The sequence below is a fragment of the Lonchura striata genome, chromosome 10, assembly GCF_046129695.1.
Source record: "Lonchura striata isolate bLonStr1 chromosome 10, bLonStr1.mat, whole genome shotgun sequence".
In the NCBI taxonomy this organism is placed as follows: Eukaryota; Metazoa; Chordata; class Aves; order Passeriformes; family Estrildidae; genus Lonchura; species Lonchura striata.
In genome coordinates this window covers 6,335,081-6,352,471 of record NC_134612.1, presented here as the reverse complement: position 1 = coordinate 6,352,471, position 17,391 = coordinate 6,335,081, and the positions used below count along the sequence as shown (strand labels likewise).

General features: G+C 49.5%; 1 protein-coding gene across 1 annotated transcript in view; it reads left to right on the top strand.

Annotated features, from left to right (window-relative positions):
- Positions 1-17,391, top strand: part of LOC110474083 (ephrin type-B receptor 1) — a 77,183-nt gene that overhangs the window by 9,972 nt on the left and 49,820 nt on the right. Inside the window, exon 2 of the mRNA XM_021537200.3 lies at positions 14,955-15,019. Coding sequence (XP_021392875.2) covers positions 14,955-15,019 — 65 coding nt within the window. The remainder of the gene's footprint in view (positions 1-14,954; positions 15,020-17,391) is intronic.

Here is a 17,391-nt window from a genome sequence, read left to right as displayed (position 1 = left end):
GCAGCTGTACCCGAGGAAAGGGTATAAAAATGGTTTCTCAGTCCCCTGTCCTGTCTGTGCACACACCAGCAGATTATTCCTCTTGAAAAATAAGTGATTACTTAAGTAAAGCATTTGAGCTAATGGCCAGATTATTCCCTTTAAAATGGGAAAGTAATTAGGGATGTTTTTTAAATAGGCTTCCCACCCTTGGATCTGCTGGGATTAGCTTATGTGGGTGTGTAAATATTTAGTTTCCAAGGACTGGGTTTTTTTTTTTCCTTTCTTTCCTCCTCCCCTCCTCTTCCTTGAAGTAACAGCGGTGATAAGCAACAGAAATGAGGCAGCAACTGTTCTTGGACCCTTTCCCCAGCACCCGAAATATAACTGGAATTAAATATGATCCTAAAAGGCAAACAAAATCGAGGTTCTGCTGATGTGATGCACGAGAGGTTTCCTCTGTGTGTGTGTGTGGAATTGAAGTCATTGGATGCTGGGGTGTTTGGGATGATGGGAGAACAAGTCCAACCCCGAGTAAGAGCTGTGGTTGAGCATGGTGGGCTTGATTGGATCTTCTTCCCGTGGCTGCCTGCTAGCTGGAGGGAATTTTTGAGCTTGTTTCCCTGTGTGGAGGTCTCTCTTTAACATCCAAACAATTTAAACTTTGTGAACCAAGGCGCTTTGATGTTTGGCTTCAAAACCGCTTCTTGTTTTGAAACTTGTTGCAGTGCTTGCAATGTGTTGGTGAAGCTGGGAAGGCAAGCTGAAAAGAAGCTGAAAGCAGAAGCAAAATATGCAATTAGATGCAAAAGTAGTTTTAAGAGAGTGATGTGATGGAGTTGCAGATTAAAGGAACGGTTGGAACCAGTCATTTATGCAGCTCTCTTCAAGGTCTGCATCCATGGAGACTCCTGCAGCTGAGGAGCACCTTGCCAAGCCAGAGGAGGCCAGATCTTGTATTCCCCCATCTATACAATGGATAAACTCCAAGCCCTAGTGAGCCACCATAAGAAAACCTGGCTCAGAAGAAAAGCTGCACAGCCCCAAAGTTGGAGCTGTCATTGATTTACCATGTAGCTTTGGTTCAGTCCTGCTGCTGGGAGGTACTTAGGAGATACTTCTGGGCCATCGGCTTCAAATCTTCATGCACCCATCATTTTTCTTTCTGGCAGGGATTATTTATTGCAAGCATTAACCTGGAGCTGCTTTCAGGTGCCTCAGTCATTTTTTAAAGGCTGCATTTGTACTGTTCAGCTGTTCTTGGCAATTTGGGACTTTTTGTTTGCTTGCCTGCCTGCTGGAAAGTCTTCAGAGGTTGTTTAGGAGGCAAGGGGAGCCTGTGGATCCAGATTTTTTTTTTTGTTATTATTATTATATATTATTATAATTAAAACATATTTTTAGCAGCTGAAATTCAAACCCGTCTGGGTATTTATACAGCAAGATGTTTTGGATGAGGAATAGGCCAAGAGAGTCACGTGGTTGGGGCCAATGTGAAACAAAAGAATCCATTTATTATCCAGGCAGGAAATTTGTTCCTCGGGATGTTGTAGCTGCAGACATAATGATTTCATTTCCTCTGGTTCACCCAGATTAATGGCTTGTGCTCTTTTGTTTGTGTGCCTGTGTTATTCCTGCAGCCTGCCTTCCCCTCCTGCTCCGTGCCGGCGTGTGCGAACATGTGTGCGAGTGCCCTGGGCCAGGAGGGGGCACGGGGGTCTCCAGGCTGCAGCAGGATGCCTGGGATGGTGGGTTGGGGTGCTGGGAGAGCTGAGCAGAGCCCCAGGGACCACCTGGGCGAATCCTTCCTGGCAGTGATGTATGATGTGTCTGGAGGTCTTCTCCTGCTGCATCTGTGGGGTTTTTATCCTACGTTTCTGGGGATCTTCTTCTGCATCTGTGGGGCTGTGGTCACCAGAGCAGTGAGAGGTGTTTTCCTGTGAAGGTGTGATGGGATGAGTGAGATGAAGAGTTTTAGACAAGTGTGAATGTTGAACTTGAGGAAGGTGTGAGAGCAGCGTGTCTTCTCCACAGCCGTGCTCCAGGGTTTTTGTAGTTTTGTAGGTTGAGTACTTGGTGGGAAACCCAAACCTTTGCACCGTCCCAAACATCAGGCTGGGAAACAACCTCTTTCCCCAGGGAACTGTGCTGATGCACAGGGATGCAGGAGTTGGCCACATGGCTATGGGTGAGCAGCTCCTTCCTGGCTGTGAGTTGGCCTTTCATTTCAGGTTGGTCCCAGCCCTCACTGGTCCACTGGCCATCTGGGGCTGGTGGTACTTACACTCTGTCCTTGATAAAAACCCAGCAGATCCATTTTGTGGACACTCCAAGATTAGCAGAAGCCTTAATCACTCCCTTTCTCTCCTTCTGAGTGTTTGCCTTTCAAAAGTGATGTGACAGGCAGATGGTGCCTTTGTGTTGCTGTTGTCTGGTGGGTCCTTGTGGAGCTTTGGTGAAGAGCTTTTAATTTACTGTGTGCAGCATGACCCTTCTCTTCTGGATTGATCTGGAGCAACCTTGTGGATTGGAAGCACCCATTTTTGATGAGGCAGCTCATCACCAATAAGTGTGGTGCTGCCTAGAATCCACCTGGGGAAGGATTGGTGACCACCTTGCTGCCCACCTTGCTGCCCCCATGCCTGGCTCTTCCTCCTTCCCTTCTTTACATGTTTCTACTCCAAACTGGGGGAGGAGAGTTTCTTCTACTTTTTCTGGAGGAGGTTTTCTAGCAGGGACATAACTTGCTGAAGGAAGGCCCTCTTGGCCATCCAGGTGCATGGGCCAACTCCTTCTACCATCCACATGGGGCCTTGGTGCACTGGTCCCATCTTGGACATGTATTGCTCCTTCTTGCTTTTGTTCTCCTGAGCTTTTGTGCCATGAGGGGTGCGAGCCCACTATTCAAATGCTGCAGATGAGAGGAATGGGAAGCTGGTACCCCTGTCAAGCCCTAGGCGCTTTCTTCCCACCTGCCTGCCCTCCCAAATGGCTCCTGTGTCGCCCAGGTGACAGAGTTTTTGAGGATGTGACAGCTCTGTTGCGCAGAAGATGATGAACAGTAATGAGACCCTGAGCACAATGTGCACTTAAAGTGATTTATTTCAGCAAGGAAACCACAATCAGGGAGGATGGGTCACCGTCATCAGGAGAAGAGGTGGGTATGGAGATGAGCTTCAGGGGAACTTTATCATCAACGAGCAATGCTTTAAAAATGAGCAGAGCTGGTGTTGCATAAAATGGAGCTCTTCTGGTTGTGCTGGGACCATCCCTCACCTGCAGCGGTCGCAGGCACTTCCTGGGCTTTGGTCAGTGACTGGGCTGGCTGACTGGAAAACTTCTCCTTGGTTACCTCCTGCAACTGTGCTGATGTTTTTTGGTGAGGTGTCACCTGTGTGTAAAGTCAGCATTTGGGAAGGAGACTGTCCTGAGGAGGAGAGGGGAAAAAACATCCCTGAACCCGCTTTGGCGCAGCTCCCGGCACGCAGATGGCCGTCCTCATGCTGGAGCCTTTTCCCAGCTTGCGCAGGCGCTGGGGCTGGAAGCAGGGGTGTGCCAGGCAGGCTGGCTGCCAAGTGGCACCTCCTGCCAGCATCCTCCTCTTCTTCCTCCCCTTCCTCACCTCCAGGGCCTGTGGGAACTGTGGCTATGTAGCAACTCAGCTGGGCACTGCAGCTTGCAGGATAAGCATGGCCTAAGAATGGCGCTGAGCAAAATTTTGTGATTTAAGGTTGACTTAGAGTAGTGCTCGTCTTTCTTCCTTCTCACAGAAGAGGCTGCTGGCATGGGGGGGATCCCTGGTGCTGCCTCTGCTGGCACAAGCTGGGGGCAGGCAGCTGCTTGCCCATTGCTTCTGGCACCATTTGGATGGTGCACCAAGAGCTTACAGCAAAGGGTCCTGAACCCCTCTTGATGAAGAGCGTCTTCCAAGGCAATTACAGTTGCTCATCGTTGTTGGTGAATTTGGGCAAAGATTTAACCCAGCCCCACTGGCCTGCTGGAGCTGGCACCTTGTGTGAATGGGTGTTTGGAAATCTCGGCAAACACTCGCCAGACCAGCTGTGTGTGTACATACCTAAAGGCAGCTCAGACTGATAGGAAAGCTTTTTGGATAGGTTGCAGGATGGTTACAGATCTTGGCCACTGCTTATTTTGTCTAAATCTAAAAGTGGAGAAGAAGAAAAAAAAAAAAAGAAAGGCAAAGGATGAGTTTCCAGCACATTTTGGGAATTCCAGGGCATTTGTATGTTTAGCCAGAGCAAAGAACCCAGCAGGGTCTGCTGATGGCGTGCTTGGCCCTTTCCAATGGACTGGTTGGCTTTGCCATGTCCCTTTTTGATGGTGGGGGGGTTTGAGTGGGTGATGGACTTCTCCACCAAGACATTCTCAGGGATGCAGGCAGAGCCTTCCCTCAGTCCCATCCGTGTCCTGACGGAGGCTTCCCTGTGCTGCTGGCAGCCGTATGCCGCTGTGGTGGCACAGATTTATTGCTCTTTGCCTCGTTTGCACTCCGAGCTGGCTCCATATGGTGCAGAAGCCGGAGAGACGATGCTCGGTGCTCGGCACGGCCGGCGCCGGGCTGGGGGACAGCGCAGGAGCGGCGCTTTTGCAGCTTGCTCCATTTGAGGTTCAATATTTCCACCTCCTCCCCTCGACGACTCTGCTCCCGCAGCTGCAGAGCGCTCGTCACCTCCAGCGCAGCCGGAGCATCCCGGTGCGATTCATCTCTCGCCTTGCTGCTTTCCCTCTTCTCCCCATGAGATCCCCTGTGCATGGGTGGACCAGAAATGCTATTTTTTAGTTCTTACTCGTGAAATTTTTGGCTGGCCTCCCAGAAGGCTTTAGTGTGTGTCAGAAGCTGCATTAAAAAATAGAGGATCAAAGCCACCAACAGCAGCTGGTCTGTGCTGGGGTGAAAAAATGTTGGTGACTGGGGGAACACCAAGCCCTTGGCTGCGCTGGGAACAGTTGTGCCCGGGGTAAGCTTGAGTCCCCTGGCAGTGCTTGCTCTGAGCAGTCTGTCATGTTTGTGGCTCACGTAGAATCCTTGTGACATTTTAAAATAAGATCTAGTAAATAGGAGCCGGACGGTGCCAGGTGCAGCTCTGGGCGCGAGGGCTCTCTGACAGCAGGGCTGGCATTTCAGAGTTAGGGCTCTGTGAGATGCCTGTTTTTGTAGCGAACGTGAAGCTTTTCTGGAGAACATGGTCCAAGACAGTGACTCATCCTGAATCTCTAAAGATGTGATAAAGGCGTGTAGGGAAATGCAGGATAAATGTTTTGATTTTTAGAGTTTTCCTCACAGGCGGTGCTACCCTGGAGTAAGGCAAAATAAATCCAGCGGGGAAGGAGAGCTGTGGGAAAAGGTGGGGACAGGTCTGGCACATGAATTCACCAAAGCTCAGTGCACCCACTGTACTCCAGCACTGGAAGTTTGCTTTGGAGTCAAGCACATGCCCCTGTAAGACATATGTGAGCCCGCTGCTTGGGAGATCCCCTGCAATCCCATGGGTCCTGTGGATCCAGGCACAAAGACTGTGGATCCTTGTAATTCATCCTAGCACATGTAATTGCAGATGCTATTGATGTTTATGGCAGCTCTGTCTTCTCAGATGACTAATTCTGTATTTAGAGGCTCTCATTTCCAAGGGAATCCCAGCTGATAAGGAGCCCACTTCCACGGAACTCATTAGGCTTCAAATGGCCCTTGTCTGCTAAATCTCACATGCTGCTTGTATTTATTATTTTTTATCTCTTTTTGGAGTTCCTTGCTCTCTGATAATGTGATGCAATTCCCTTTTCCCAAGAGGGGAGCTCCTGGCAGAACATCCTTATGAGTGAGCTCACTTGCTTCCATGGAACCTGGCTGGAGCACACCACATGCAGCCCATGTGGGTACTTGGATATTGACCAAGATGTGAGCTATGGAAAAGTAGTGGAAAACAGGAAGTTGTTGGCATTATTACCCAACAATGCTTGGATTATTCTTAAGACTTGGTGCTTCCCCAGGATGTATGATGGGTTGGGGATCTGGATCCTCCTTGTTCTGTCGGCTGTGAGATGGGTGTCCAAGCCAGCTGGTCTCCACCCAAACAGTCCAGCGATGTGAGGCCACTGTGCCCTGTCTATGGTGGAGCCACCTGACTACATGGACAAGGGACAGAGTATCCTCAGGCACCTGACCTTCAGCCTTCATCTGCTTTGCCCTGTGCTCCTGAGGGGTGACCTCATGGATACTGAAGATTAGATGAATGCTCTGCCCGACCTCACTGATCTTTCCTTCAAACCTGGCCTTCTCCACCACTTAGCTGGACCTTCTCTGAGGTAGTCTCACAAAGATTTTTGGAGGTTCAGGTTGCTCAGAGAGCCTCTGCCCATCCGTGGTTGGCTGAGTTCCTCTCCCACATCTTGTGGAGGATGAAGTGAGTTACATGCCAAGCCCTGACATATGGTGATTTCTGGGGCAGGCTGTGGCATTCTGAGAGGTTTGCTGGCAACCCAGCCTCGAGAAAGCAGGGATGGGGATTTAGATGCATAGTGACATTGTTCTGGAAAATGTTCTCCTGAAAGACAACTGTATCATCTGCCTGCCCTGAATGGGCCCTTGGTGTGGCTGGGTCTGTCTTGGGTGGGGGCAGGATGTTCATTAAAATACTCTCTCAGCCCTTGTTGCTCCTTGACTTTGAGTTGCCAGACTGTAAATGATGATGTATGGATGGTGACCCGTGCGGATGGTGTGTGTAGATTTTGGGTATCCAGGGCCTGTGTGCAATTATAAAAAGTATGATATCAGCGACTGATTCTGTCATGATAGGAGCAAATGAGTTCCTGATAGTTAAAAGCTTGTTTCCAAATTTTCTAAAATAGGTTTGCAATTTAGAAAACAAAAGGTATTGAAAGCCCTATCTTTTTTCTCTTATCTTTCCATTTGATTTGGTCCCCTTTGTTTGTTTTTTTCCTGTGATGTGTGCATTTTTGGGTAATTCTCTGTCATTTCCTTCCCTTTCCCTTATCTCTCCCTCTGCAGTTCTCTCTCTCTCTTCCCTTCTATCCCTCTCCCCTTCTCCCTCCCCTCAGTAATTTATTTGCAGGCGGGTTGTCTCTTTGATTTACTGTCTCTCTCCTCGGTAGGATTATGATAAATGGATTGTATGGCTTCATCTGAGCTTGTCCAACATCACGTACCCACGCTGGGTCAAGTCCCTTTGGAGCCTGGAAACCAAGGGGCGATGCTGGGGCTGGAGGTGGAATGAGAGTTGTAAACAGGACTTGGTCCCTGTGGTCCTGACTTTGCATCACCTCCTGAACTTTCTCTGGCTGGGGTTTTGCTTTGGGTTTTTCTCTTGCCGCGCATGGGTATGAGTGCATGGATGCTTGCAAAAATGGAAGCAGGTATTTGATTGGGTGCTTTCAGGCACATCAACCAGCATATTTCAATTTAGTGTATCCTGATGTGGGGAGTGTTTGCCACTTGCAATTAGAGCGTTTCATCCCGCGGCGCAGCAGGCAGCGCTTTATTGATAAAGTTGTTCTGTAGTTGCTGAGCAAACACCCCCAAATCTGAGCTTCATTAAGTTATCGCCTGCCCTGCTGCGATGCATCTTCATTGCTCGCTGAAATCCATGGCATTGACGGGGGATCCCGGAGGAGGCCGGGACTGTGCTGTGCAGCCACAGCTTAATGCATCCCATCACAAATTGACACAGCACACTCGTTCTCGCCTGATATATAGAAATTCCTTCCCTTTCCAGCTGGAAGTGAGGGGTTTTTTTGGCCGGCACAGATCTCCTCATGCTGGCAATGGCTGGGATGTCTTTGCAGAGCAGGCTCAGCTGTTCCTCTCTCCTGAGAGGTTCGCACAGACCCTTAAAATACAGGAAGGCAATATTTTGTGTTGACTTGTTGTTGTTTAGCGCATCCTCCCCCTCCGTGTCTGGGTTTGTTACCCGGTGGGTAATCCTTCATAACGAACCCGCGGGAGATTGATGGGGAGAGCTCGTTATGCACTTCCAGAGCTGTTCCACCGTCGTTCTGTAGCAGCAAAATGCACCATTAAAGGCAGAGAGCCCTGGGAATGATGGGACGTAATTAGTTGTTGCTGTAATATTTTTGATTGAAGGCTCAGAGATGCTGGAAGCGGCTTGGGGAAGTCAGTGCTCTCAGGAAGCTGTGAAGAGCAGCAGCTCTTGTTGGAGGGGAGAGGCTGATCCTGTTCTTACCTTTGCTGCCACTCCAGTGCTGTAATTAAACGTCTGGGAGATGCCACAGCGTTCCTGCTGTGCAGGAACTGGGCTGGTCCAGCACAGCAGTGCTCCCCTCACAGTTCCAAGCAGGAACCAAATGGGGAGTCCCCCAGCAGAAGAGACATTTTGGGTGGGATGTGCCTCCAGCAGCTCACTGCATTAGTCCCTGTGGCAGAACTGTATGGATTTTGTGTTCCTTCTTTTTCCCTGCTTAGTCTAAATTTCAGGATATATTAAAAACTTGCACAGGCAACCGTGGACTTGTGGTTAGAAATGTGGTCACAGAGAGGAACCTGGATTTACTCAGGCAACTTCCTGGTGTGTGCTTGAATGCTTTCATGGAATCATAGAATCCCAGAATGGTTTGGGTTGGAAGGACCTTAAAGCTCCTATTCTTCCACCCCCTGCCAGGGCAGGGACACCTTCCACTATCCCAGGTTGCTCCAAGCCCCATCCAACCTGGCCTTGAATGCTTCCAGGGATGGGGTAGCCATGGCTACTCTTGGAAATGTGTACAAGGCCTCATCTCCCTCACAGGGAAGAATTTCTTCCCAATATCCAATAAAAATGTACTCTCTTGTCAGTGGGAAGCCATTCCTCCTCGTCCTGTAACTCTATGCCCTTTTTCACAGTTCCTTTTTGGCTCTCTTGGAGCCCCTTTATGTACTGCAACACCAATATATGGGAGCCTTCTTTTCTTCAGGCTGAACAATCCCAATTACCTCAGCTTTAACTCATAGCAGAGCTCCTCCATCCCTCTAGGTATCTTCTTGGCCTCCTCTGGACTCCCTCCAACAGCCCCGTGTCCTTCCAGAGCTGGACACAGCACTGCAGGTGAGATCTCACCAGTGTGGAATAGAGGATAAATTAACCTATGGGAATAGTGGGAATTAAATTCTGATTATTCTGCCGGCACCTGTGAGACTTTCCTTCATTTGGCATTGGGAGGTGATGCACACCACGAGTGTATGGAGTGGTGATGATGGTGCCACTATAGTGCCACCTGCACGTGGACATGGCTGGAAGTCACGACAGCCCCGGGAAGGCAGAGCTTGCAATACCATAGCAGTTAATGTTATTTAGCACTAGGCTTGAGAATAAAGCGTCTTGGCGCTGTTTCCCTGTCATTCCCTTCCCCTGGTAATGTCACCAAACTTGGACAGAAGCTTCCCAAGCTGTGCGTTTGCCTTGGGCTGATTTTGCTGAAGCTCTCGGAAGGGTAGGAAGAGGTAGGAAGCAAGCTTGGCATTTATGAGCGTGAAATAGAGGGGAAAATATAGTGCTTTCCTTATGGATAAGAAGCCTTGCTATTGTTCCCCTTCAGAAAACCACGCTGTGGGGCTGGGAGTGCCCAGGGACTGGATTTTGCCCCCATTGACACTGACTGAGGCACATCAGGATGAATCTCTGAGGATCCCACCTGTGGAGCGTCCTCTGCACCCCAAACCCGAGCCCTGTGTGCCCTGCCCCACCCCTCACTCGCCTGCACTCCCACCTCCCCTCCCTCCAAAGGCTCAGCTATCAGCACCCACCTCCCCGCTCCCCACGTATCTTGGGGGGCTTATTTCCAGCAGCTGGCATACTTTCCAAATCTCCCTCTCCCCATCTGTTGTTATCAAGCCTCCTCTCTCCTTATTTTGCTTAATTTCTATCTTTTTCCTCTTGGTTGTCTTAGACAAGCCTGCGTCTCTCTACATATGCCCAAGCATTTGCTTTCGAGTGCCTTAGGCTGGTTCCTGCCGTTATCTTCTTGCAGGAGGGAGAGAGCTGCTGTTCCTTGCTTTGGGAGAGGGACCCGAGGCAATTACTGGGGAGCGATGCACTTGCAGAAGTGTCTTTGCGGCCTCCCTGAGCAGAAAATTTGTTGTTGTATCTCTTTCTTTCCAGATAACAGCATCAAAACATGATCAGGTTGGGTTAGTTTGGGTTGACCCTCTTCCTTTATGTGTCTCTGCCTGCAGCCAGACCCCACCCCTTTCTAGGAAGAAGTGGCACCTTCTCATGGCATGATCGGCAAGAACCTGCTGTTGGGAGGTCTGAAATATGGGTTTCAGGCTGGGAGTTTTGGGAAATAAGTTCTGCTTCATTTTGGACAGTTCAGAAAGGTTTTTCTGGAAGAGGCTTCATTCCTGCGGGAAGAGTGGTTTGCAAGACGGCATCAGCTGGTGTGAGATGAAGGCTATTCTCGCCCAAATAACTTATTTTTTCCTTGCTGTTGGAAGGATGCCAGCCCATCCTTCACTCCTCTGAGGCGCAGCTTATCCTGCCGCAGGCATCGTCTCTGACCAGGTTTGCCCAGGAGGGTGTGGGGAGCCTGGGACAGCAGCGAGTCCTCCCTGCCTGGATCACACGAGTGCCATCCCAGATGGAAGCACTGCTCGGTACAGGGAAGCTGGTGCATTCTAATTGCTGGCATCTTTACTTGTTACGAGTGTAATTGTGAGTAGACGTTTGTTTTTGTATTGATAATTAGGGACTGGAACAGATGGTGAAGGCTTAGTTTAAAGTAATGTGTCCATTAAAGAAAATCTACTGTATACAGCTGAAGATTCTTCACTCCAAGAGAGCTCAGCTCTCGGTAGCCGAGCTCCTCTCTCCCTAATGAGGGGTTGGGCTGTCACAGCCTGGCCAGCAGAGCCTCTGATCCTGGAGACTTCTCCCAGTGAATGTGTTGAGCTCCCTCCTGATGACAGAGCATCCCCAGGGACCCGCTGTGCCCATGTGCAGGTGGGCAGGTGTGGAGGGAGATGCTGGAGAAGCGAGCCTGGGGCAGGCAAAGGGGTGTCAGGAGCTTGAGCTTGGCATGGTGGGACTGCTTGATCCAGGTGACATGATTCACTCCACCTGGCCAATGTTGCTGTGCTGATGTCAGAGGTGCAGGGAAAGGATGCTCCCCTGGGGGTTTAATTAATACCCTGTGCCAATTAACAAGGACTGGTCCTTATGGAAGGGTGAGGCAGGTGGGATGGGAGGTGCAAGGTGTCCATGTGGCTTCTCCACTCATTAGGGCTGCTCTGGCACTGATCTGCACTAATCCCCTCATTACCAGCGTTCCCTGCCTGTCCTCCTTGCCCAGTCCCAAGTGATGGATAGGTGGGGGTTGGTCCTGTGTCCCCCAGCCTGTAGGGATATTTTGCAGATGTGGGTGGTGGTATCTTGATCTTGTTCCCCATTTCTCAGCAATGATTTGAGATCTGTGAACCCTCTCCTGTTGAAGGAGGGTTCTCAGCAGCCACAGCCCCAAGCAGCCTGGCCATAAGTGCCCCACCAAGGTCACAGGGTCACTTTTTCATCACAGAAAATGAAGTAAAAGCCAAGGTTTCCTCCAAGAGGAAATAGGAGAGGTCAATAGGAAGTTGCTGAGCCATGTCCTTCTGATGCCATTGCCTCTGCAGTCACAGGGTTGGGTGAGCTCAGCAGGAATTTGAACTCAAAGGGGGATTTAACCATCTTATTGTATTTAACAAAAAACTCCCAAATTAACCATTTTTCCAATTTATGGATCTTGTCTATGGCAGTGCCCTTGGGAGATAGGACAGGATCTGTGCAGGAGATGGTCTATAGGGGGGTCAGGCTCTCAGCCCTCTTTTTCCCTTGCTTTGCAAATTTCTTTGGAAACATGGAGCCACGAAAGTGCAAATGTTGTTCACAAAAATGGGATCCAGTATGCAGCAAGCCAATAATTACACACTTGAGAGAGACATTGATTATTTATTTCAGAGTTGCCCAAGCCTGGATGCTTGGTGGTGTTCAAGCACTCCAACTGTCAAAGCTTTTTACTATTTATACATTTTAGCAATCAAAAGAATTAGCATTTGTTGGCTACAATATTCTCTTATTAATTAATATTCTATATTCTGTTGGTTAATGACTATCTTGTTTCTCATGCTAATTAGTCCCCATGATCAGTCTTTCTCTTCTTTTAGGTCATGGTCTGTGAGTTGCTGGTCATGACCTGCTCCTGCCAGAATTACCTTTTACCCAGTCAGGGCTGATTTCAGCACAGTTGCTGGGTTGGCTTTATTAGTTTCTTCCTTATTTTGGGGGTTCTGCTAAATGTCCTTGTGGCCTCTAAGTTCTGCATTCTGTGTGCCCACTCTCAGTGGCACATCACACACATCCTTCTTCCCAAGCATTGTCAACCTCCCCTAGGACTGGGATCATTGAAACATGTGGAGCCCCAGACCTTAACAAGGCAATTCTACCAAAAAAGGATTTCTCTTCCCAGTGCCTGGACAACACTTAGAGTTGTGAGTTGCTGTTTCACAGATTAAATCTCCTTTCTTGTTGATTAGGCTTGAAAGTTACGAAGATCAAACATTATGAAACATCCTTTCTTAAGAAAATTCTTCATATTCCACATTTTGCATCACAGGCTCTGCATTCTGTGGTGGAAACTTCTTGAATGTGACCTGCCTGGTCACAGGCCACAGAATCACCCAGGGACTCCAGAAATATCCAAAGTGAAATCTTCTCTGCAGTTTCTTTCCATTTATTCATTTATTGTTAATTAATTTCTCTATTTGCTTAGTTATTTTGAGCTCTTCTTCCATATTGCTGCTGTGCCTTCCTGCTTTCCTTCCAGAACGTGGAGGCTGTGGGGAGGAGCTCAGGAGGAGGGAAGGGGTGAGACTTTGGGAAGGGTCCTGGTGAGAATCATCTCGGAGCAGAGCTGCTCATCGCGTGCTGCCGTCCCACAGGGCAGCCGTGCTTTATCAAAAGCACATTCCTCTGTCAGCGCCCGGGGAAGGAAGCTGGGAGTGTGTGGGACAGGAAGGGAGATGATGGAGTGAAAAGCCTTTCTGAATAAACCTTTGGAAGAGGTGCCCTTCCTGTAGTGGAGCCTGTCCTTATGTATTACAGAGGGTGGATGAGCCTGCTTGGTTCCCATCCTGGCCGTGGTCCCCGTGTCTCCCTGTTCTGTGCTGCCTCAGTTTCCCCTGTGTGGCACAAGGACACCTTGTTTGTTTTGGGGGAGAACACCAAGTGTTTGAGGGGCTATCAGATCATCCCTTGCATGCAGCCCACTTGCAAGGGGCACTGGAAAATGTTTGCATGGCCTGTGGTTTCCATCTCCAAACGCATTTATGCCTGTACACATCTTCCTGCTCATTTGAAGGGCTGTTGCAAGGATTAATGGCTGTTTAATTAGGGGCTGGGCTGTTTGGAAGGGAAGGAAGGTGTGGAGGTGGTAGGAAGGTGAAGGGTGGTGAGAGTAGAAATTTGCTGGAGGCATGGAGCACAAGCCCCTGGCCCCATTTTGACAAGGGCCTGGAGCGACAGAACAAAGGGGAATGGCTTCCCACTACCAGAGGGCAGGGTTAGATGGATTGTTAGGAAGAAATCCTTCTCTGTGAGGGAGGTGAGGCCCTGGCACAGCTTCCCAGAGAAGCTGTGGCTGCCCCATGATCCCTAGAAATGTCCAAGACCAGGTTGGACAGGGCTTGGAGCAACCTGGGATATAGTGGAAGACGTCTCTGCCCGTGGCAAGGGGTGGAACTGAGTAAACTTTAAGGTCCTTTCCAACCCAAATAATTCCTGGATTCCATAATTCAAGGCTGGAGAGGAACTGCAGCTGGGATACTTCATTTTTAGCTGCCTCCTGCCAAATGGAAAATGACCAAAACTCTAAAGTGATGTGTGACAGTGTGAAGGTCACCACACTTTTCTGTTTCCCAAGTGGTGCAGGAGTGAAACATCTCCTCTCCGAGGGCACTGAGAGCAGGAACAGCCTGGCTCCATGCAAAACAGGGGGGCTGTGGGTTTTGAACACCCCTGGCAATGCCACTGCAGCATCCTGGGACCTGTTTGAGGTGCAGAAGCTTTGCCAGCTCCCAGCCCCTTTTCACCCCATGCCTGGGGATTGCCTTGCTCCCCTGCCCTGAGGCCACGCTCCCCCCTGGGAGGGGTTTTGGGAGCGTTTATCACTCGTGTCAGGGTGGGGAGTTCCTGGTCACGCTTCTCCAGCTTCGCATCCTGGAGCGCCGGCAAAGGGAGGGGTTGGAAGATTAATCGGAGCCTTGTTTCCCGCTTGTGATTGCTGGAGCAGCCGTGGAGAGATTAAAAGCAGCAGCCCGGCGGCAGCACAGATTCCTGGGCTGATTTTTGTTTCCTGACCTTTATTTCTCTGGTTGCACCTCTTTTCCTGGCACTGCTGTGAGTACCTGGGCCCAGGCAGGAAAGGGGAGGGATTGGGGATGCTCAGCTCTGCCAGTTTGCCAGCGGCACAGCTCCTTGTGTTTGGTCGGGATGCAGGAATTGAGGCAATTAATCTGCATGTCTGCTTGCTGCAAACAAATAAATAAAACCTGGAGGGTTTTCCCCATCTGTTTCTTTATGGTGTTGCTCTTGCTATTATTCTTGTTTTTTGTTGTTTTGTTTTGGTTTTTTTTTTACAGTCTAAAAGTAGGGAATGATGCGACTCTGTGAAATACAGCATCCTTTTTGTGTTGGTGATAGTATTTTTCTTTCCTGGGCAGGGAAGGGTCAGAGCTGGCAGTGTGAGCTGGGTTTAGGCCATGACTCCTTGCAGAGTCTTGTCCTGCACCATTTGCTCCAGAGCAAAACTGCCTCGAGTCCATTAGGGCACCTGCTGTTGATTCCTGAGCTCTCCAAGGGTCAGGTGCATGCTCTGGGAAAGCAACTGAATGTTTTCCCACATCTCTGTGCTCATAAAGTAATGGAAAACTTAGGGAATAACTACTTCACTTTCCTTTTCTTCTGTTTCCTCAGAAACTTTAATGGATACGCGGACGGCAACGGCCGAGCTGGGCTGGACTGCCAACCCACCTTCAGGGGTAAGTTCCACTTGTCCAGCTGACCCTTATGTGATCTAGGAGATGTCCTTGCTTTTAACCCCACTATTTATAGGGGTAAAACCTGGTGGGAAGCCAGAGGAGTCACAGTGGGAGCAGCAGTACCTCATAGGGCTGGTGTGGAGTGCCAGGGCATCGCTGTGTGGCTGAGCCAGGCTGAGCATCCTTCCCTGAGCTGGTCCTGGGCCTTGGTGAAGATGGAGCTTGTCTCCATCTCCTTGCTTTCTCTTTCCCTTCCTGTCCTCCTTCCTCGTGAAGGGTTCAGCCCCATCACTGCTCTCCATCCCCCTGCTCGTGCCTTCCCTCTCCCTGTGCCAAAAGGCTTATAATTAGGAAACATTAGCAGGCTCCAAACAGCTTTCATACCTGGAACATCATCCATAATTGCACTCGGCAGTGCTCTTCCTTGGCTATTAATGTCACTTTTATGAAGTAATGAGGAACCAAACACCCTGAGGCACTTAAAACATCTTTTTTATATAATACGAGCCTTTGAGGAATGGAAGCATAAAATAACCTGACTCACATTCTCCTGGCAGAAAAAGTGAGAGATGAAGCTGCAGGTGGGAGGGGATGTGAGCTGATGGATGGGCACCACGGTGGGACAGGCAGGCTGGGAGCAGCAGCAGGGACCATCCCTGGGAATGTGGCACCAGAGGGGAGAGGATGCCAGGCTGCATCTTTGATTGGGTGTCACTGGCTTGGCCAAGTCTTCAAAAGAAATTGTTTTGCACACCATCACCAAAGCTGGGCCGCACCTGCAGCAGGCATGAAATCCACTCCAGACATGTCAGAGCCCCTTAAATTGGGGTACTTTGCTACTGAATTGCTTTGGAAAAATTCTAGGCCCGGATAAATTTCTGGAAAAATGCAGGAGGGGCACGTGCAGGTGATGGAGACAGGATATAAATAGCTGCCTGCAGCTGCTGTCAATGAAAGCCTGTGCGAGGCAGGCGGGGAGCTTGTGCTGTAAGGCATGGTGGTCTCACCCTCTGCAGAGCAGCTCTGAAAAACCCCTCCCCAGCCCCATCCCTGCATCTCACTGTGTGCATCCCTCCAGCCCTCTGTGCCTCCCTGCAGCCATCCAATTCTCACTCCTCTGAGTGTTCCTGAGAGTTCCTGGGGAGGCTTCTGCTTTGCAGGAGTGTGTATTAAATCATCCAAAAAGTATTTTAAATACCAAGTCTTTTATCTAAAATCATAGAATCACAGAGTCCTTTGTGTTGGAAAAACCCTCTCACACCATCAAGTCCAACCATTAACCCAGCACTGCCAAGGCCACCACTAACCACGTTCCCAAGTGCCACAAAAGCTGTATGGATAGCTTTTACATTGCTCTAGAAATGGGGACTCCACCACTGCTCTGGTGCCAAGGCAGTGCCAGGATCTGGCCCTGGACTCTACTGAGGGTTTTCCAAGGGCATTTCATGTTATTCCTAAATGCAGGAAACGTTGAAATGCAGAGGAGTTTGTTGGCAGGTTTAGGCTGAGTTTTGAAGGTCTGAGGTTTATGAGGATGAAGAGGAGGACTCCTGCAGTGAAAACAGTGGAGCCATGGGCTGGTGTTAATGCTGGAGGAGACCTTGTTGTCTGGCCTTAATTTGAGGCAGGGCTGTAATGCAAAGCCCAGGTGGGAACAGCAAACAATGGCAACCCCCTTGGTTGGGGAGCATTGTACAGCTCCTGCTCTGAAAAGGTGTCTGGTTATGAAGGGGCGCTGAATCCCCATGCCTTGTGCACAGGGGAGAGAGGGGGTTTTGCAGTGCTTTCCTGGCATGGAATGAGAAGGAAGAACACTGGGCTGGATGAGGGAGGCTTTGTTCCTGGTTTGGTAACCGTGGCTTAACAACAATGCGCAACCTTGAGTTCTGATCTTGACTTAAGTGTAGCAAAGCTGAGTAGGTGGGCCTGGGAGTGAATATTCTGCTGCATTTGTTGGCAGTGTGAGGAGGACCCTGCTTTGAAAACAAAACAAAAACCTGTGTTTTGTTACATGAAGGCTGTGGTCCACAGGAGGGAGGCTTGGGGAAAAGATGAGAAATGTGGTTGTTCAATTTAAAAGGGAAGAGGGAAAAAAATCTGTGAGGTTGCAGGGTTGGTTGTCGTGCATCAGCTTGTCAGGACTCAGTGTGACAGGGCAGGGTGGCATCACCTGTTGTGCCCTGTGTAAACACAGGCGTGAACGCTGCTGCAGCATTGCTCCTGGAAGTTATCACTGATAGTGAGGGAGCTGCTTAAAGATTGCCATATGAATAATGCTGTTATGAGGAGACTGTAAACATGGATTAGTTAAAATGAATGGATTATGAGGTTGTAAATCTGTCTGTAGGACTCTAATGTCATCATAGACTATT